The sequence below is a fragment of the Sapajus apella genome, unplaced genomic scaffold, assembly GCF_009761245.1.
Source record: "Sapajus apella isolate SASKATOON/1434 unplaced genomic scaffold, GSC_monkey_1.0 scaffold4, whole genome shotgun sequence".
Taxonomy (NCBI): Eukaryota; Metazoa; Chordata; class Mammalia; order Primates; family Cebidae; genus Sapajus; species Sapajus apella.
In genome coordinates this window covers 37,292,567-37,307,648 of record NW_022436944.1, presented here as the reverse complement: position 1 = coordinate 37,307,648, position 15,082 = coordinate 37,292,567, and the positions used below count along the sequence as shown (strand labels likewise).

Genomic DNA, 15,082 nt, shown 5'->3' with positions numbered 1-15,082 from the left:
AATCACTTGAACCCTGGAAACGGAGGTTGCAGTGAGCTGAGACTGCACCACTGTACTCCAGCCTGGGCGACAGAGCAAGACTCCATCTCAAAAGCTAATAATAATAATAATAATAGCTAAGTTATAGAATGCTTCCTAAACACTTGATATATAATAACCCATGAAGAAGTGCTATGTGACAAATAGGCCCAGAGCAGTTAAGTTGCTTACCCAAAGTCACACAGCCAGTAAGTACTGAAGCCAGAAATCCAACCCTGGCTTCAGTACTTACTGGCTGTGTGACTTTGGAGTTAAGTGATCCTCCTCTTAACCCCTGAGCACCTACTATGTGCCAGTACTTGGTTTAGTTTTAGGAAGAAAATCTTTTCTAATAGCTCCTTCCACACATGTTCACTTTACTAAGGCAGCCTGGTTTACTGGTTTCATTCCTTGTATAATTTTCTCCCTAGGTGCCTCAAGTTGCCGTGCAAGATGATTCTCCAGATCTCAAACCTCTGGACATGTTAAGTAGGTAGACTAGGAGGTGGCAAGGGAGACAGTGGCATTACCCTTCCCTGAAGCACTAACTCCCAAGAAGTGATTCTGGCAGCACCTGAGATGTCTGGGGACGCTCCCACCTGTAGAATGGGGTCGAGAAACGGTCCTCTCCCAAGTCTGCCCCAACCCCACTCCCAGCCATCAGCACCTTTATGGCAGTCGCCCTTCCAGCATCCCGGCTCAAATCTTGAGGGACCCTAGTCTCCCACGCTCTCTCCTGACAGCACACAACCTTGACTGGGAGGGCTGGGAGGGAGGATCGGTGAGCCTCCGACCCCTGGGTCCTGCGGCTGCCAGGGTCGCTCGCAGCTCGGCCACGTGGAGGTGACCGCGCGGAACTCCGAGGGGCGCAGGGAGAGCTGGGAGGGTCCACCGCTCCAGCGGCTGCTGTCAGGGGCCGCGCGGCTTTCCCTGAAGATGCAGCGCAGCATATTTTGCACATGAGTTCAGAGGAAGAGGAAGTGTAGCCGGCGGACGCGCGGCGGCAGCGGCGGGGGCGCGTCGGGGCTGGAGCTGGAGCGCGCTGGGCGCAGGGCGCAGAGAGCGAGAGCGCAGCGGCCGCGGTCTCCGGGGAGGGACAGACGCACCGATCGCCAGAGGGACAGACGCACGAGCACGCGGCGCCACCGCCCTCCACCCACCGGCGCCCACGTCCTCCCCCTGCTGCCTCCTCTGTATGGCACAAACTTTCCTCCCGGGACGGATCACGCTGTCTTTGGGAGCCCGCGCCCGTGCCTTCTCCTCCTCCGGTCCCAGACGGTAGGTGGGGACGCAACAGGGCCTGGGGTGTCGACCGGCGCAGGCCCCTCCGTTTGCCCCATGGACCAGGTCCCTGGCGGGTAGTGGGAACCACGCGTGGCGCCTCCCTCCAGGTTGGTCTGTGCCGGGGCTCCGGGACTGCCAGAGCAGCTCCCCAGTCCGGGTCGGATGGAGACCTGGGCTGATCAGTGGGGACGCCTGGATCTCGGGCCAACTTTTTTTTTTAGGGTGTGGGGGAGTCATTCCTGGAGTGATGTAGGGAGAGGCACTCCGGAGCAGCCTGTAGGGGGTCTTGGGCTCTGCAGGCTCAGAAGCGCTTAGGAGGGACACGGAGGTGGGGGAGCTTGGAGGCTACAGGTGGGTCCAAGACACACTGCCGCAGGGGTCCTCGGAAAAGAACAGGTGGGAGCTCATCTCAGAGTCCAGGTTTCAGGGGTGAGCGCGGCTGGGGTGGGGCAGGGTGGAGGCGGTGCCTGGCTGCCCCTCGGCATGTGCCCTGGGAGGTGGGTTTGCTCTGGGGACAGAAATACTGGACGGGTAGGAGCAGTCAAGCTGCGCTTTCGGAGAAAGTGCCCGAGCCACCAGAGGCACAAGGACGCAGGGCGCGGAGAGTCCTCAGCACTGAAAACGGGGAGCTCCTCTTCTGTAAGGGATTTTTTTTTTCCCCTTGTCTTAACCCACTTCTCTAGACTCAAGAGACGCCAGCATGGCTGTGGGACTAAGCAAGGAGGAGGTGGTTTTATATTTCAGGAAGCACCGTTGTTGGGCACGTGCACCCGGATCCCAGGCCGGGGCTAGTGCCCTTCACCTCGGGTGTCGCTGCCTTTGGCAGCAAGAGCCTCGTGGAGGCCAAGGTTGTAGACCCAGGCGGGCTCCCTGCTGTCTCTCCATGCCTCTGTGCTTGCCCTCAGCTGCCCTGTGTGGTTGTGTGTGATCCCTCGGGACGCTGGGTGGTGTCAGTGAGTTTCTTTAGGGGCTTAAAAACAAAAGAAGTGTTTTTTTTAAAAAGTCTGGCGTAGTCTCTGAGTGGCCACCCCAGTTTCCAGCAACAGCTCCCTTGTAGTCGGTACAGCTGTTTCAGGGGCTGGGCGCTCAGACTAGACATCTTCCAAGCCCTGCCATCGTGTGTCATCTCAGGATAAGTAAGGCCTTGCCAGGAAGGAAGCTGGCTGTAATGTGAGCGACCTATGGGCCTGTGGGTAGGGCCACTGTGTTCCTCCCTTCTCCCCCGCTGCCGGGATTCCTAATTTGTACCTCTGAACAGCTGAATTCCAACGAAGTTCAAGTGACCCCAGATGCCACCAACCCCCACAGACGGGTTACGAAGCAGGCTGTTTGGGGCTCTTTGGTGCGTGTGCGCTAACCTCAGTGAAATCACTTTAACCTCACACTGAGCTCTGCATCCTCTTTTGCCTTCAGTGGGGTTTCTGGCCCTGAGGAGAAATTCAAAGCCCCAGAGCTGGGACGTCATCCTCTGGCTGCATTTGTGTATCAAGTCACTAGGTTGGTTTTTCTTTGTTTGCTTTTTGGCTGTATGGGCATGGGGCAAATGGAAGTGGAGTGCTGTGCAGTTAGCTAGTAGATTTGGTACAGGGATTGAAAGATAATAAATTGGGAATACAAGTCAGTGAGTTCTTTTTCTTCCTCTTGAGCAGGAAGTTTTGGCTTATATTCAAATGATTGCTTTGTCTGTAGGGAAACAAGCAGAAAATGTTTGGCGTGAGTGATGTGTGTTCCCATAAAGCTACTTGTGTTCTTCCAGTCTTTGCTTTTCAGCAGAGTTGAAACTATGTTGTCCCGTGGCTTGGTGGGGCATGGGTGCTTTGCCAAATATCTAACTTGGTGGACTAAGGAGTGGACACTGTGACTCTATCCCCATCCCGTTCTTTAAGATATGGAAAAGTTGCAAGAACGGTGACCACCTAAGTATACATGCCTAGAATCTAATTCACATTTTGCCATATTTGCTTAACTACACACCTCCCCATTCATCAATCCGGTATCCGTTCATAAAACATCCAGCTGATTATTTTATGATTTTAAAGTAAATGACAGATGTTGGTACAGGTCATTCCTGAACATTTTCAGTACATATTTTATATTTAGACTTCAAAATGTGTTCATGGCTTCCTTAAGGTAAAATTTATATCCATATAGTGAAATGTGCAAATCTGGAGAGTACCATTTGCATAATGTTTTGACAGATGCGTGCACCTGTGTAACCCTAGTCCCTCTCAAGACAGAGAATGTTATTGTCACCCCGGCAAGTGCCTTCATCCTCATTCTCATTCTCTGCCCTCACCCTCTCAGTGGCAGCCACTGCCCTGTATCTCATCATAGGTGAGTCTGGCTTGTTCTTGAGCTTCATATAAATGGAATTCTACAATATTGTGTAAAGCTTGCCGTGTTTTTAGATTCACTTGTGTCGTATCCATGATTTGATCTTTTTTTTATTGCCGACTTATGTTCCAGAGTATGTCTACTCCACAGTTTGTATATTCTGTGAATGGACGCAGGGATTATTCGCGTTTCTTTCTTTCTTTCTTTGGCTATTGTGAACAAAGCTGCTATGAACATTTGTGTACCAGTCTGCCTAGGGACATGCGCTCTCATTTCTCATGGGTAAACACCGAGTAATGAATTGCTAGGTCATAGAGGAGGTATATGGGAACCTGATAAGAAACTGCCAGACCTATTCTCAACATGGTTATGACATTTTACACTCTCATCAGCAAAGAATACCAAGTTTGAGATTTAGATACTACAACCCTGTCCTCTATCTTCTCAAGAGCATGCTTTGACTAGTGCTCTTCTGGGGCCAGAGGGAAGCAGAGGCAGTGGGGAACATGCTGTTTTCATAGGTGGACGGGCCGTAGGAAGTCCCTGACTCTGCTTGTAAATGGGTTTAAACTGAAATTATTGCAGGCGATCAGATGAATATTTTATTTTTAGATATCTTCAGAGAAGGGAATTCCATAGGGGAATGTACCCTTGGTTGTGAAAGAAGATTGATTGAGTACTTTCTATAAAAAGAAAAATAACCCCAAGCCCCACAGAATTTGACTAAGCTTCTGCCTGGAAACTCCCGGGGGATTTCTGGTATGGTTGATATTAACTTGGTGGAGATTCCCCTTGGACTTCACTGGCTTGGACGGCCAGCTATTGAAAGGGGTTGTGTTTGTTTTGTGGGGCAGGTCAGATTTGGCTTTGTGAAGACTCAGAGAATGACTCTCTTGTGAAAGTCATTTGACCTCTCAATGAGAAACATGGCCTGACAACATCCCTCTTATTGTCCTGGCTGAGAAAATGGGCCTGTGCCCCTTAGGTCCTCTAATACCTTAGTTCCTCTCTGTGGTGCCAACAGCCAAACCTTGCCTTGACAGGCCCAGGAAGCGGGAAGTGAACCTATCTGTCTGAATGGGACTCAGGATGAATTTTTGGCATCTCATCAAGGTGTCCCAGGGCTGACCAGGCTTTGCAGGGGTCAGAGGGCAGACAGCTCAGAGTCTTAAGACGTTGCCCTGTGTTTGGGGACCGTTTTCCTCTTTAAAAGCCTAATGCAGTGCCTGACACAGGGTAGGAACACAGTGAACATTGACTGAGTGATTTTGTGACTTGTGATACCCTTCTGGGTGATTGACTCTCTGGAGGTTGGCAGTGGGTGTCAAGATGTCAGTGCCCCAAGATGTGTTTTACTAGAGGGCACTTTACAATGGCTTGGAAAACACTTTCAAAGGGTTTGGGCCTAGGAAAATTCTGCTCATTGTAAACTTTCGTTGTATTAACACTGTTCTCTTTATTACAGATTTTAATATTGTTAATAAAATACTAAGAATTATAGCTGCCACCTGCTGATCAGCCCTGGGACACCTTGATGAGATGCAAAAAATTCATCCTGGAGTCCCACTCAGACAGATAGGTTCGCTTCCTGCTTCCTGGGCCAGTCAAGGCAAGGTTTGGCTGTTGGCACCACAGAGAGGAACTAAGGTATTAGAGGACCTGAGGGGCACAGGCCCATTTTCTCAGCCAGGACAATAAGAGAGGTGTTGACAGGCCATGTTTCTCATTGAGAGGCCAAATCACTTTGCACGCATTATCTGAATTTAATTCTTATGAGAGGCAAGTACTTACGTTGTCTTCACTTCAGCCTTGAGGAAACTGAAGCTTGTGAGGTTAACTTTCCCTAAGTTCATGTTTTTATTTTTCTAAGACCTTAAGGGAAGAGACTGTGACATTCTGGTGTTTTGAAGGCAAGATCTGTCTACATCATGGATTTCCAAATACACAAAGCCATGGTATAAATAGACATGTAAACTAGATAATCAGAACAAAGTTCCAGGAAATGATACACTGGAACCATTTTCTTTAGATTTTTTTAGTTTGTTAGTTAGTTTGTTTTCATTTTGTCTCAAGCTTACTGAGTTTGGCACAGCCAGGATCTTATACTAATTTTGATGACAATTTAAAATATTATTGGTTGATTAGGATTACAATTTTATTGAAGGAACAGAAAGACATTGCCAACTGTTGGGTCTGAGTGTCTGGAGCCGACCTAGTAGCCACTAGTTACATGTGGCTATTTACATTTACATTTAAATGTAGTGAATTAAGATAAAAGAAAATTTAAAAAATAGTCTCACTCGCCACATTTCTTTTTTTTTTTTTTTTTTTTTGAGACGGAGTTTCACTCATGTTACCCAGGCTGGAGTGCAATGGCGCGATCTCGGCTCACCGCAACCTCCGCCTCCTGGGTTCAGGCAATTCTCCTGCCTCAGCCTCCTGAGTAGCTGGGATTACAGGCACGCGCCACCATGCCCAGCTAATGTTTTGTATTTTTTAGTAGAGACGGGGTTTCACCGTGTTGACCAGGATGGTCTCGATCTCTTGACCTCGTGATCCACCCGCCTCAGCCTCCCAAAGTGCTGGGATTACAGGCTTGAGCCACCGCGCCCGGCCTCACTCGCCACATTTCAAGTGACCCAGAGCCACATGTGGTTAGTGGCTACTGCATTGGTTAGCACAGATAGTATTTTCATCATTGCTGAGAGTTCTGTTTGATAGTTCTGCTCTATGGTAAGTATTTCTTTTTTACCCTTTGGTTTAAGGATCAGTAACATGCTTTACTAGGGCTTGCTATTTTTCACTGACAAAGGGATACATTTAGCCAAATGTTGCTTTTATGTTTACCTTTAAAAGGTGTGTGTGTGCATGCCTGTGACCTTCCCTCCCATTCGCATTCAATTTTTGACATACATTTAGTCTCCCTTTTCTCCTGGGCCCCAAAGGGGCTTTCATTATTAGCAATGCATATTTTATCAAGATACTTTCTCATAAAAGATTGTACAGCAGACAAGCGATAACCACCGCTTGAACCCTGCTAATTCCCTGCTCTCCAAATAAGAATTCAGTTCAGCTTTTAAATATGCAATTGTGTGACTTACTCCCCACCTGGGCTGAATTCAGGAGGAAAAATCACTCTCAGTGGGCCAGAACCAAAGAGCTGGAAAATCAGGTCACATTCTGCAGTGATGGCTACCCGCCAGGACTGAGATGGAGGAGACACCATTTGGGGTACTTGAAAGCTTTGTTTGGGGTTTTCCTGGATTTGACCTGCCTCCGGAGTGCAGGGAGTGATGGAGGAGGCTGGCAGCTTTGGTGTCCTGGTTACGCAGGACACTGGACGGCTGGTACTGTGGCTGTCACCTCTGCTGTGGTGTACAGTACTCCAGAATCAGCCTCACAGAAGAGAGGAAGCCACTCCTCAGGTGTTCCCAAGCAGCAGGTCCAGCCAGAAGTGGGAAATCAACATAAGCTATGCTTGGCTTAGCTGTTTGATGCCGGCAAACTCTGATGCTATTTTATGATCCCATATTGGAGGTTTCCACACTTCTTCAACCAGGAAGCCAGCTGCATCTCACTGACAACTTTCTCTGGCATTTACACTTGAAATGTCCTATCTTCTTTTTCCATAGGCAGACCTCGTGAGGGTTAGAATTTACTCTTTATGGGGGCCTATCAGCTTTTATTTGTGTGCATGTGTGTGTATGTGTGTGTTTGTGTATGTGTGTGTGTGTGTTTGTGTACGTGTATGTGTGTGTTTGTGTATGTGTGTGTACGTGTGCGTATACATGTGCGTGTACATGTGTGTACGTGTGTGTACGTGTGTGTATGTGTGTGTGTACGTGTATGTGTATGTGTGTATGTGTGTGTACGTGTATGTGTGTACATGTGTGTATGTATGTGTATGTATGTGTGTGTATGTGTGTGTACGTGTGTGTACGTGTGTGTTTGTGTATGTGTGTACGTATGTGTGTGCATGTGTGTGTACGTGTGTATGTGTATGTGTGTACGTGTATGTGTGTGTTTGTGTACATGTATGTGTGTACGTGTGTGTATGTGTGTGTACGTGTGTGTATGTGTATGTGTTTGTACGTGTGTGTGTGTGTGTGTGTGTGTGTGTATTTAAACTCCCTACTTTGCCTTTTACCCTTTGTCCTGGGGAATCCTTCAAGTTTTATGGAATAGAACTCAAGTTCCTCAGGTTTGGGGGAAGTGTTGTAATAGATCGTACTCACAAAGTTGAGTAAGAAGAGATTTGGTTAATCATAGACTCTGGTTAATGGAAACTGAACATATCATGTGTTGGGAAATTTTGAAAATATAAATTACAAGACATCAGGTTGTTTATTTAAATACTTCTTTAATTTAGAGAGGTCTTCTGAGATTTTCCAGTGTCTTATGATACCTTATAAGTGCCCCTTTCAGTGTGGTATAATCATGACTACAGGCCAGAGTGGGTCAAAAGGCATCTTTATAATGGGCAACAAGTAATCCTAGTAGAGTACTAGATGGTTAACATTTATACTGCTGTTTCTATGTGTCTGAGCTCTTCTGAGCCCTGTTAAATATTAACTCACCCTACCTTATTTAGCCCTCACCCTAGAAGTAGATGTTGCAGTTGTATCCATTTCACAGATGAGAAAACTGAGGTTAAATGGCTTCCTTGAGGTCACACAGCTAGGATATAGGGGCACCAGGATTCGAACCTCAGCAGCCTGGTTCCAGAGCCTGTATAACCAACCCCTGTGCTGTACTGTTAAGAAAGGGAATTTGAGAGCCACAGATGGAATATTCCAAATGCACTTTTCCATCCTGGACCAGATAAATGTCTTTCCGATTCCCAAAAGATGCTGCTAAGTAGGTATTTATCATGCATCTGTTAGGGGCAGGGCATTGGAATAGCTGCTGGAGGGGATGAAAAGACATGCTCGCTGCCTTCCAGAAATTTGCTGTCATGTGGGGAGATGAGGCATTACCACGAGCTCTGGAGCTCTCCCCTAAACTCAGAATGGTACATCCCGCGGCCCACTGCACACCTCTGCGTGGATGGAGTTAACATGGCTGACTCCTGGTGTCCTCTCCCCATCTGAGAAGAGGGCCATTCCAGCCTTGCAGGTGCTGGTGACCAACTCTAGAGGTGTCTTGGATGCCGTCTTTTGCTCATCCTCTTTTTTTCAAATCAGCCAATCGCATTTTCCACCTTCAAAACATACTCAGAACATGACCACTGCCCACACCTCCACCCACTGTCATCTGGGTCCCCGCTCTCATGGCTGGTCGTGGCCAGAGTAATTCGTGTCTTAGCTCAAAACCTTCTAGAGGCTCCCAGCTCAGTCACGGTAGAGCTGAAGTCCTCATGGCCCAGCCAGCCCTGTGCTCTGCCTCCCCAGCCCTGTCTGACTTCACCCTGAGGTCTGATCGACCTCCCGGGAGCCCCACACCCCAGCTTGTTTGCATCTGCTGCTGCCTTGCCTGGCCCACCCTCTCCTTTATCCCCTGGCTCTCTCTGTGACCTTCTTCATGATTTTGCTTAAATACCACCTTCTGGGTGTGGCCTTTCCCGACCCCCATATTTAAAACATTGTACCTCCTCCTGTGATTGCTACTTCTTCCCCCTGCATTTTTTTTTCTAGTGGCATACATTAAAAATGGAATTTCATGTATTGTTTTTGTTTGTTGTCTGTTTCTGGGCTTCTGAAGGTAAGGTCCACGAGGGCAGGCTTGTTCTTTCACTGTGTGAATCTCTTTTGTTTTACTTTGCTATTGCTAGCATTTAGAACAGGGAGTTGCCTATAGTAAGTGCTCATTACTCATTTATTGGATGAATCAATGGTCTAGAGTGGCAATCCTGTTAGAACTCAGCCTTGAAGGAGTGTGATGGTTAATTTTATGTCAGTTTTTCCTAGGCTATGGTGCCTAGTTTTTGGCCAAACACCAGTCTAGGTGTTGCTGTGAGTTATTTTTCAGGCATGATGAACTTTGAAATCAGAAGACTTGGAGTAAAGCAGATTACCCCCCATCATGTGGGTGGGCATCATCCATTCAGTTGAAAGTCTTCAGAAAAAATACTGAGATCCACAAGGAAGAAGGAATTCGAAGAAGGAATTCTATCTCCATATGGCCTTTGGATTCAAGATCGCAACATCAGCTATTCTCTGGGTTTCCAGCCTTCTGGCCTTCTCTGAAGATTTTAAACTTGTCAGCCCCTCAATTTCATAAGCCAATTCCTTATAATAAGTATCTCTCTTTGTCTCTCTCTATCTGGGCGCACGCATGCACACACGCACATGCACACACACACACACACACACACCTGACTGGTTCTGTTTCTCTGGAGAACCTTGCCTAATACAGAGGATGAGAGGGACAGGAAAGGAATGTCAGGTGGAGGTCTGCTGGAGGAAAAGGGCGGTGCTGGAGAGTTCTGGGTGTGAACAAAAGACTGCAGTAGCTTAGCCTGACCTGACTCTGGGGTCAACTGTGAAGGGAACAATGGGAGGTAGGACTGGAAAGGAGGGAGGGTGGAGTGAGGTCGCGGCTGAGAACTCCAGGCTGCACAGCGGATGTGATTATGCTCTTTGAGCCCCTTGTGTGGTGTAAAATGGTTAATGTGGGAAAAGCTGGAGACAGGAATTAGATGGACGGGGGGAGCCAGATTCCAGGAAAGCATTGGTTGCTGTTGAGATGGCAGATTGGTTTGGAGAAGAAAGTAGGGGAATGGATAGCACCCACCAGCTCTGCGTGGGCCGATGTCAGGGTGAGGATGCTGCTGGCAGCGGGCTGATGCTGGGCTTTGGGGCCTGGATGTTAGGAGGGCAGTGGTGCTACCCAGAGACAAGAAACGCAGGAGGAAGAGCCAGCTTGTCAGGCGAGGGGCTGTATTCTCTGGGGGCATATTCTTCCAGAAGAGCTGAGAAAGTCTCAGGTAAAGAGAGAAAGTTCCAGGTGGAGATGTTGAGACACCTCCTTGGAGATGTCTGCCTGGAGCTGGAAAGAAGACAGACAGGCTGGGCAGGAGACTGGGAGCTCTTGCCTGGAGCAGCTTAAGTTAGGGCAAGAGAGGGAGTGTGAGTGCGAAGGGGAAGACAACAGCATCTAAGTAACATTTTTGAACACACATAATACTATGTACTGGTGGTTCCCAAATTCTGTGCTAAGATACCCCAAGGCACTGCAGCAAATTCACAGGGTGGCCAAGGGATAGTTTACATTTTTGAGGAAGATGCCGCATTTCTTAACATCTGTCAGATACCACGCTAACTACTAGCTTGAGGCACTTCGCAATATCAACATCTGACACTACCATATTACTCTTGATGATGTCATATCTTCACAAGCTGCATTTTGGGTCATTGCTAAGAAAATCAGTGTGGAACTGGAAATTAGGATGGGGGTATTCAGTGTCGTTCCAAGTTTTGAGAAGTTGCACAGTGTCCAACAGATGCACACATCTCATTAGTAGGTAATCGTGGTTAAGAATGAAAGAAAAATACTACTTCTTTCAGTTTGTGTGTGCTATTTTTTTTTGAAAGACTGCTGTTATTAGGCTGTGAATAAGTATTGTTTGAACCTAACTGCTTAATGAAAGGAAGTATTGGGTATTTTTTTTTAAGTCTAGGGTGTGCCATTAAAAAATGTACAGAGAAACTAAGGGTGCTATGAGCTGAGAAATCGTCAGAATCTCTGCCATATGTTGTTCTGGGTGTTATGTACAGATTGTGAAAGAGCGCACGCAGGGATAGAAAGATAGGGAGAAAGGGAATGGTGTGAGGGTTGTGTCCAAGAAGTATGTTTATGCAAAAATAAAAGATCTGAAGCAAAGAAGGTAAAAATGTAAGCACTTGTTAAATCCAGGTGGTGGATCCACAGACATCTCATGTTCTGTACTTTTCCATATGTTTGAAGTGGTTTATAATTAAAATAATTTTGGAAAAGTCAGGCAAGAGGACGGAGGAGGACGGAAATGTGGGAGGTGCCTGTGCTTGCCCGGGAGGATGGTAGAGGAGGCTGGGAAGGGGCGTCTGAGGTAGAAAGAGATTCAAGAGATCAGGAGATATGGAACTAGCAGAATAGCGTGGATGAGCCCTGTACTGTGGTTCCCAGTCCCAGATGTGAGGCTGTAGGAGGATCCTGGGACCCACTGGGTCCTGGCTATTGGAGATTGGAGAGAGTTAGAAGTGGGAAAAGACAGGGTTGGCTCCAAGAGCACCGATGCTCAACCCTGGCTGCATGTTAGCATCACTTGGGGGTTTAAAAAGTAATGGTGCTGTGACCCCATCCCTAAGTACCTGAGCATCTGGGCTTTTAACAGCTTTCCAGTTGGTTCCAAAGTGCAGTCAAGATTAAGAGCCACTGCGACAGTCCAGTGTTTCTAAAACTTTACTGAGCCAAACTTTAAGGAATCACTTACTGCTCAAATACAGATTCTAATTCAGCAGGTCTGGGATGAGGCCTGGGATTCTGCATTTTTAACAAGATCCCAGATGCAGCTGCTGGCCTGAGGTCCACGTGTTGAGTAGCAGGTTCTGAACGGGAGCTATGTTTAGGGAAGGGTGGCTGGAGAGCAGCAGAGCAGAGATGGACTTGGGCTCAGACCCCTGCTGAGACGGACTGAGATGGTGGTAAGTTGTGGGGGCTGGAGGAGTGGGGGTAGGCAAGTGTTTTCTTTTTATAATGCAAACACCACTCCTATTAGGTGTCTTTTACTGTGTAACAAATTACTCCAAAACTTGGCAGCTGAGGAGTCAGCTCTCAACCACTCCACAATGCCACTTCTCATATAGGAGCAAGACTTTCAACATGAACTGCCTGGATTAATTATCTATTGATGGGTGGCAAACTGTCCTAAAACCTGGAGGCTTAAAACAGCAAACATGTTCTCTTGCATGGTTTCCAGAAGTGGAATCCAGAAGTGGCTTAACTGAGTGGTTCTGACTTAGGGTCTCTCATGAGGTTGCTGTGAGGATTTGGCTGGGCTGAAGGCTGGAGGACCCACTTCCACATGGGTGTCGAGTTAGTACTGGCTGTTGGCAGGAGGCCCCGTTGCCCTGCAGAGGGAACTTCTCCATCTGGCTGATACTGCCTCACAACATGGCAGCTGGCTGCCCCCAGAACGAGAGGTCTGGGAGAGTGACGTAGAACCCACAATGTTTCCTATAACCTAGCCTGGGAAATCACACTCATTTCCACCATATCCTACTGGTTAAACAGGTCAGCCCTATTCAGTGTAGGAGGGGACCGCACAAGGTTGTGAATACCAGGAGGGTCATGGAGGACCGTCCTGGAGGCTGGCTGTGATTTCCTTATTGTTTTCTTTTCTTTTTTTTTTTTTTGAGACAAGGTCTCACTCCGTTGCCCAGGCTGGGCGGTAGCGTGCAGTGGCGAGATTACAGCGCACTGCAGCTTCAATCTCCTGGACTCAAGTGATGTTCCCGCTTCAGCTTCCCGAGTAGCTGGGACCCCAGGCACATGCCACCATGCACGGCTAACTTCTTTTTAAAATTTTTTTTTGTAGAGACAGGGTATTGCCATGTTGCCCAGGCTAGTCTTGAACTCCTGGGCTCAAGTGATTCACCTGCCTCGGCCTCTCAAGGTGCCCCTTTTTGTTTCAACCATGACAGTAATGCACGCTCAACCAAGAAAACTTGAAAACGTAGCCCGTGGTGTCATCACCCAGAAAAAAAGTTCTGTTCGCATGTGGCTTACGTCCTGCTAGTTTTTTTTAAATATGGATTTTGTGAACAAATACACATACACTTCAAAAGAGTGGTGCCGTACATTATTATGGTTTGATCTAGATTGTTCTTTACGCTTGGCATTGGATCAGGAACACTTTCAATGGGTACATTTTAGTTATCCTAGAGTTTCTTTGACTCTGTTGCAGGACAGCAGTATCTGACACCGTCTGAATACTCGACTGAATTTTTAAGTTTAATTTATATTTCTGGATCTAGAGAGACGTTGTTATCATGTAAAGACTTCTTTATCTGGACGATCAGTTCTTACTTTGGATGACTGAATGAAGTAATAAACATGCTTGAGTCTTCAAATACAGAATTTGAATGTAGAAATAAAAAATGGGTTTGCCAGCTGATCCAGCATCATTGCATATAATTGCCCCATCTCTGGTTGCTTGTCACGAGCTGCTGGCATTTGTTAAAATTAGCTTTACAGGCTGCCTCAGATTAGCAGCAAGTGTGGCAAATGAGGGCTTACTCTTAATGAAACTAATTTGTATTTGAAAATATAACTACATTTATTGCCCCCATTATTTAAATGTGTGCATGTTAGTTGATAGTAAAAATGAACTTTTAAACTAAGGCTTTTCTACACAGCAGCTGAAAAATCATCTTTTAAGAAGGTGATCCTTTTGAAGTGGTTTTCCAGTGTTTTTATGGGCATCTTGGGAAGCATTTCAGAAACATATTAGAATATTTTTAAAATAATAATTTAAACATTTCAGCATTTTAAATGACACAGAACATTGTGCCTGATTGTTGGTCAGCTGCTTCTGGAGCCAAGTATTTGGCAATGTGCGGTGTTTGTGTGTGTGTTTTGTTATAGATAAGTCTTGCTCTGTCACTCAGGCTGCAGTGCAGTGGTGCAATCATAGTTCAATGCAGCCTTGCAATCCTGGGTTCAAACGATCCTCTCACCTCAGCCTCCCAAGTAGCTGGGATGACAGGTGCACACTACCACACCCTCTCTGTGTTTTTTATAACAGTCATTTGCTTTGAATGCTCCCGCATTCTGTCCAGACTTCCAGAACAGTCAGCCACACCACACCATGGTATCTCCTCATTGTCTCTGTGATCTCCCTGAGGGCAGGGCCTGGCCTTCCCAGTTTTTCTGTTTCCTAACCAAGTACCTGACTCAAAGTAGACCTTAATAAATGTGTGTTGAATGAATGGATGGATTAATGAATTTGGAACATAAGTTTCCTCTCTCATGGAACTGATATCTCCTGTAGGAAGCCTGTCCACCTTGTACCAAAGGGACATCCCAGTTTGGGTTTGATTCAGCCAGAAATTTTTCCAGAACATCACATTGAAGGGATCTTTGCTTCCAGATCATTTGCAATGTCTACCCATCCTCTTCTTGTAGTTCAGGTCTTGGAGCCTTCTTCCAATTACCTTATTTTCCTCTCTAGAAAACATCCATTTCCTAATTACCCTTACCAATTTCTTCTAGATAATTGTATGTATATTTTAACTATTTCTCCACTGTTTCATAGGAATGGGAAAAAACCTCCTCCGTTTCCTCTACCTTTGAAGACTTCTTGGAAAGTTTTTCTTGGTACTTTGATACTTGGGAGACCCATACACATAGTTGCAGGGATGTCTGCTGAGAAGACAAAAATATAAAAAGAGAAACAAATGCCTGAAGAACTGTTAGTCAAAGCTGATCCAACAATGAACTCACACATAAAACAGGTAACCTGATTGAC

At 46.7% G+C, this 15,082-nt stretch overlaps 1 protein-coding gene across 6 annotated transcripts in view; it reads left to right on the top strand.

Moving 5' to 3' along the window:
- The first annotated feature begins 757 nt into the window (after nucleotides 1-757).
- The window catches only part of RFTN1 (raftlin, lipid raft linker 1), a 205,262-nt gene continuing 190,937 nt past the window's right edge, over nucleotides 758-15,082 (top strand). For 2 of the 6 annotated variants that reach the window (XM_032267221.1, XM_032267225.1), the window contains exon 1: nucleotides 758-1,296. Coding sequence is in view for 1 of the 6 variants with exons in the window: in XM_032267214.1 (XP_032123105.1) it covers nucleotides 3,543-3,636 (94 nt within the window). In the remaining 5 variants the exon portion in view is untranslated. Of the gene's footprint in view, nucleotides 1,297-1,361; nucleotides 1,654-2,719; nucleotides 2,800-2,819; nucleotides 3,637-15,082 lie in introns of those variants that run through there. The other 4 variants (XM_032267236.1, XM_032267226.1, XM_032267241.1 and 1 more) reach the window with 4 other exon arrangements.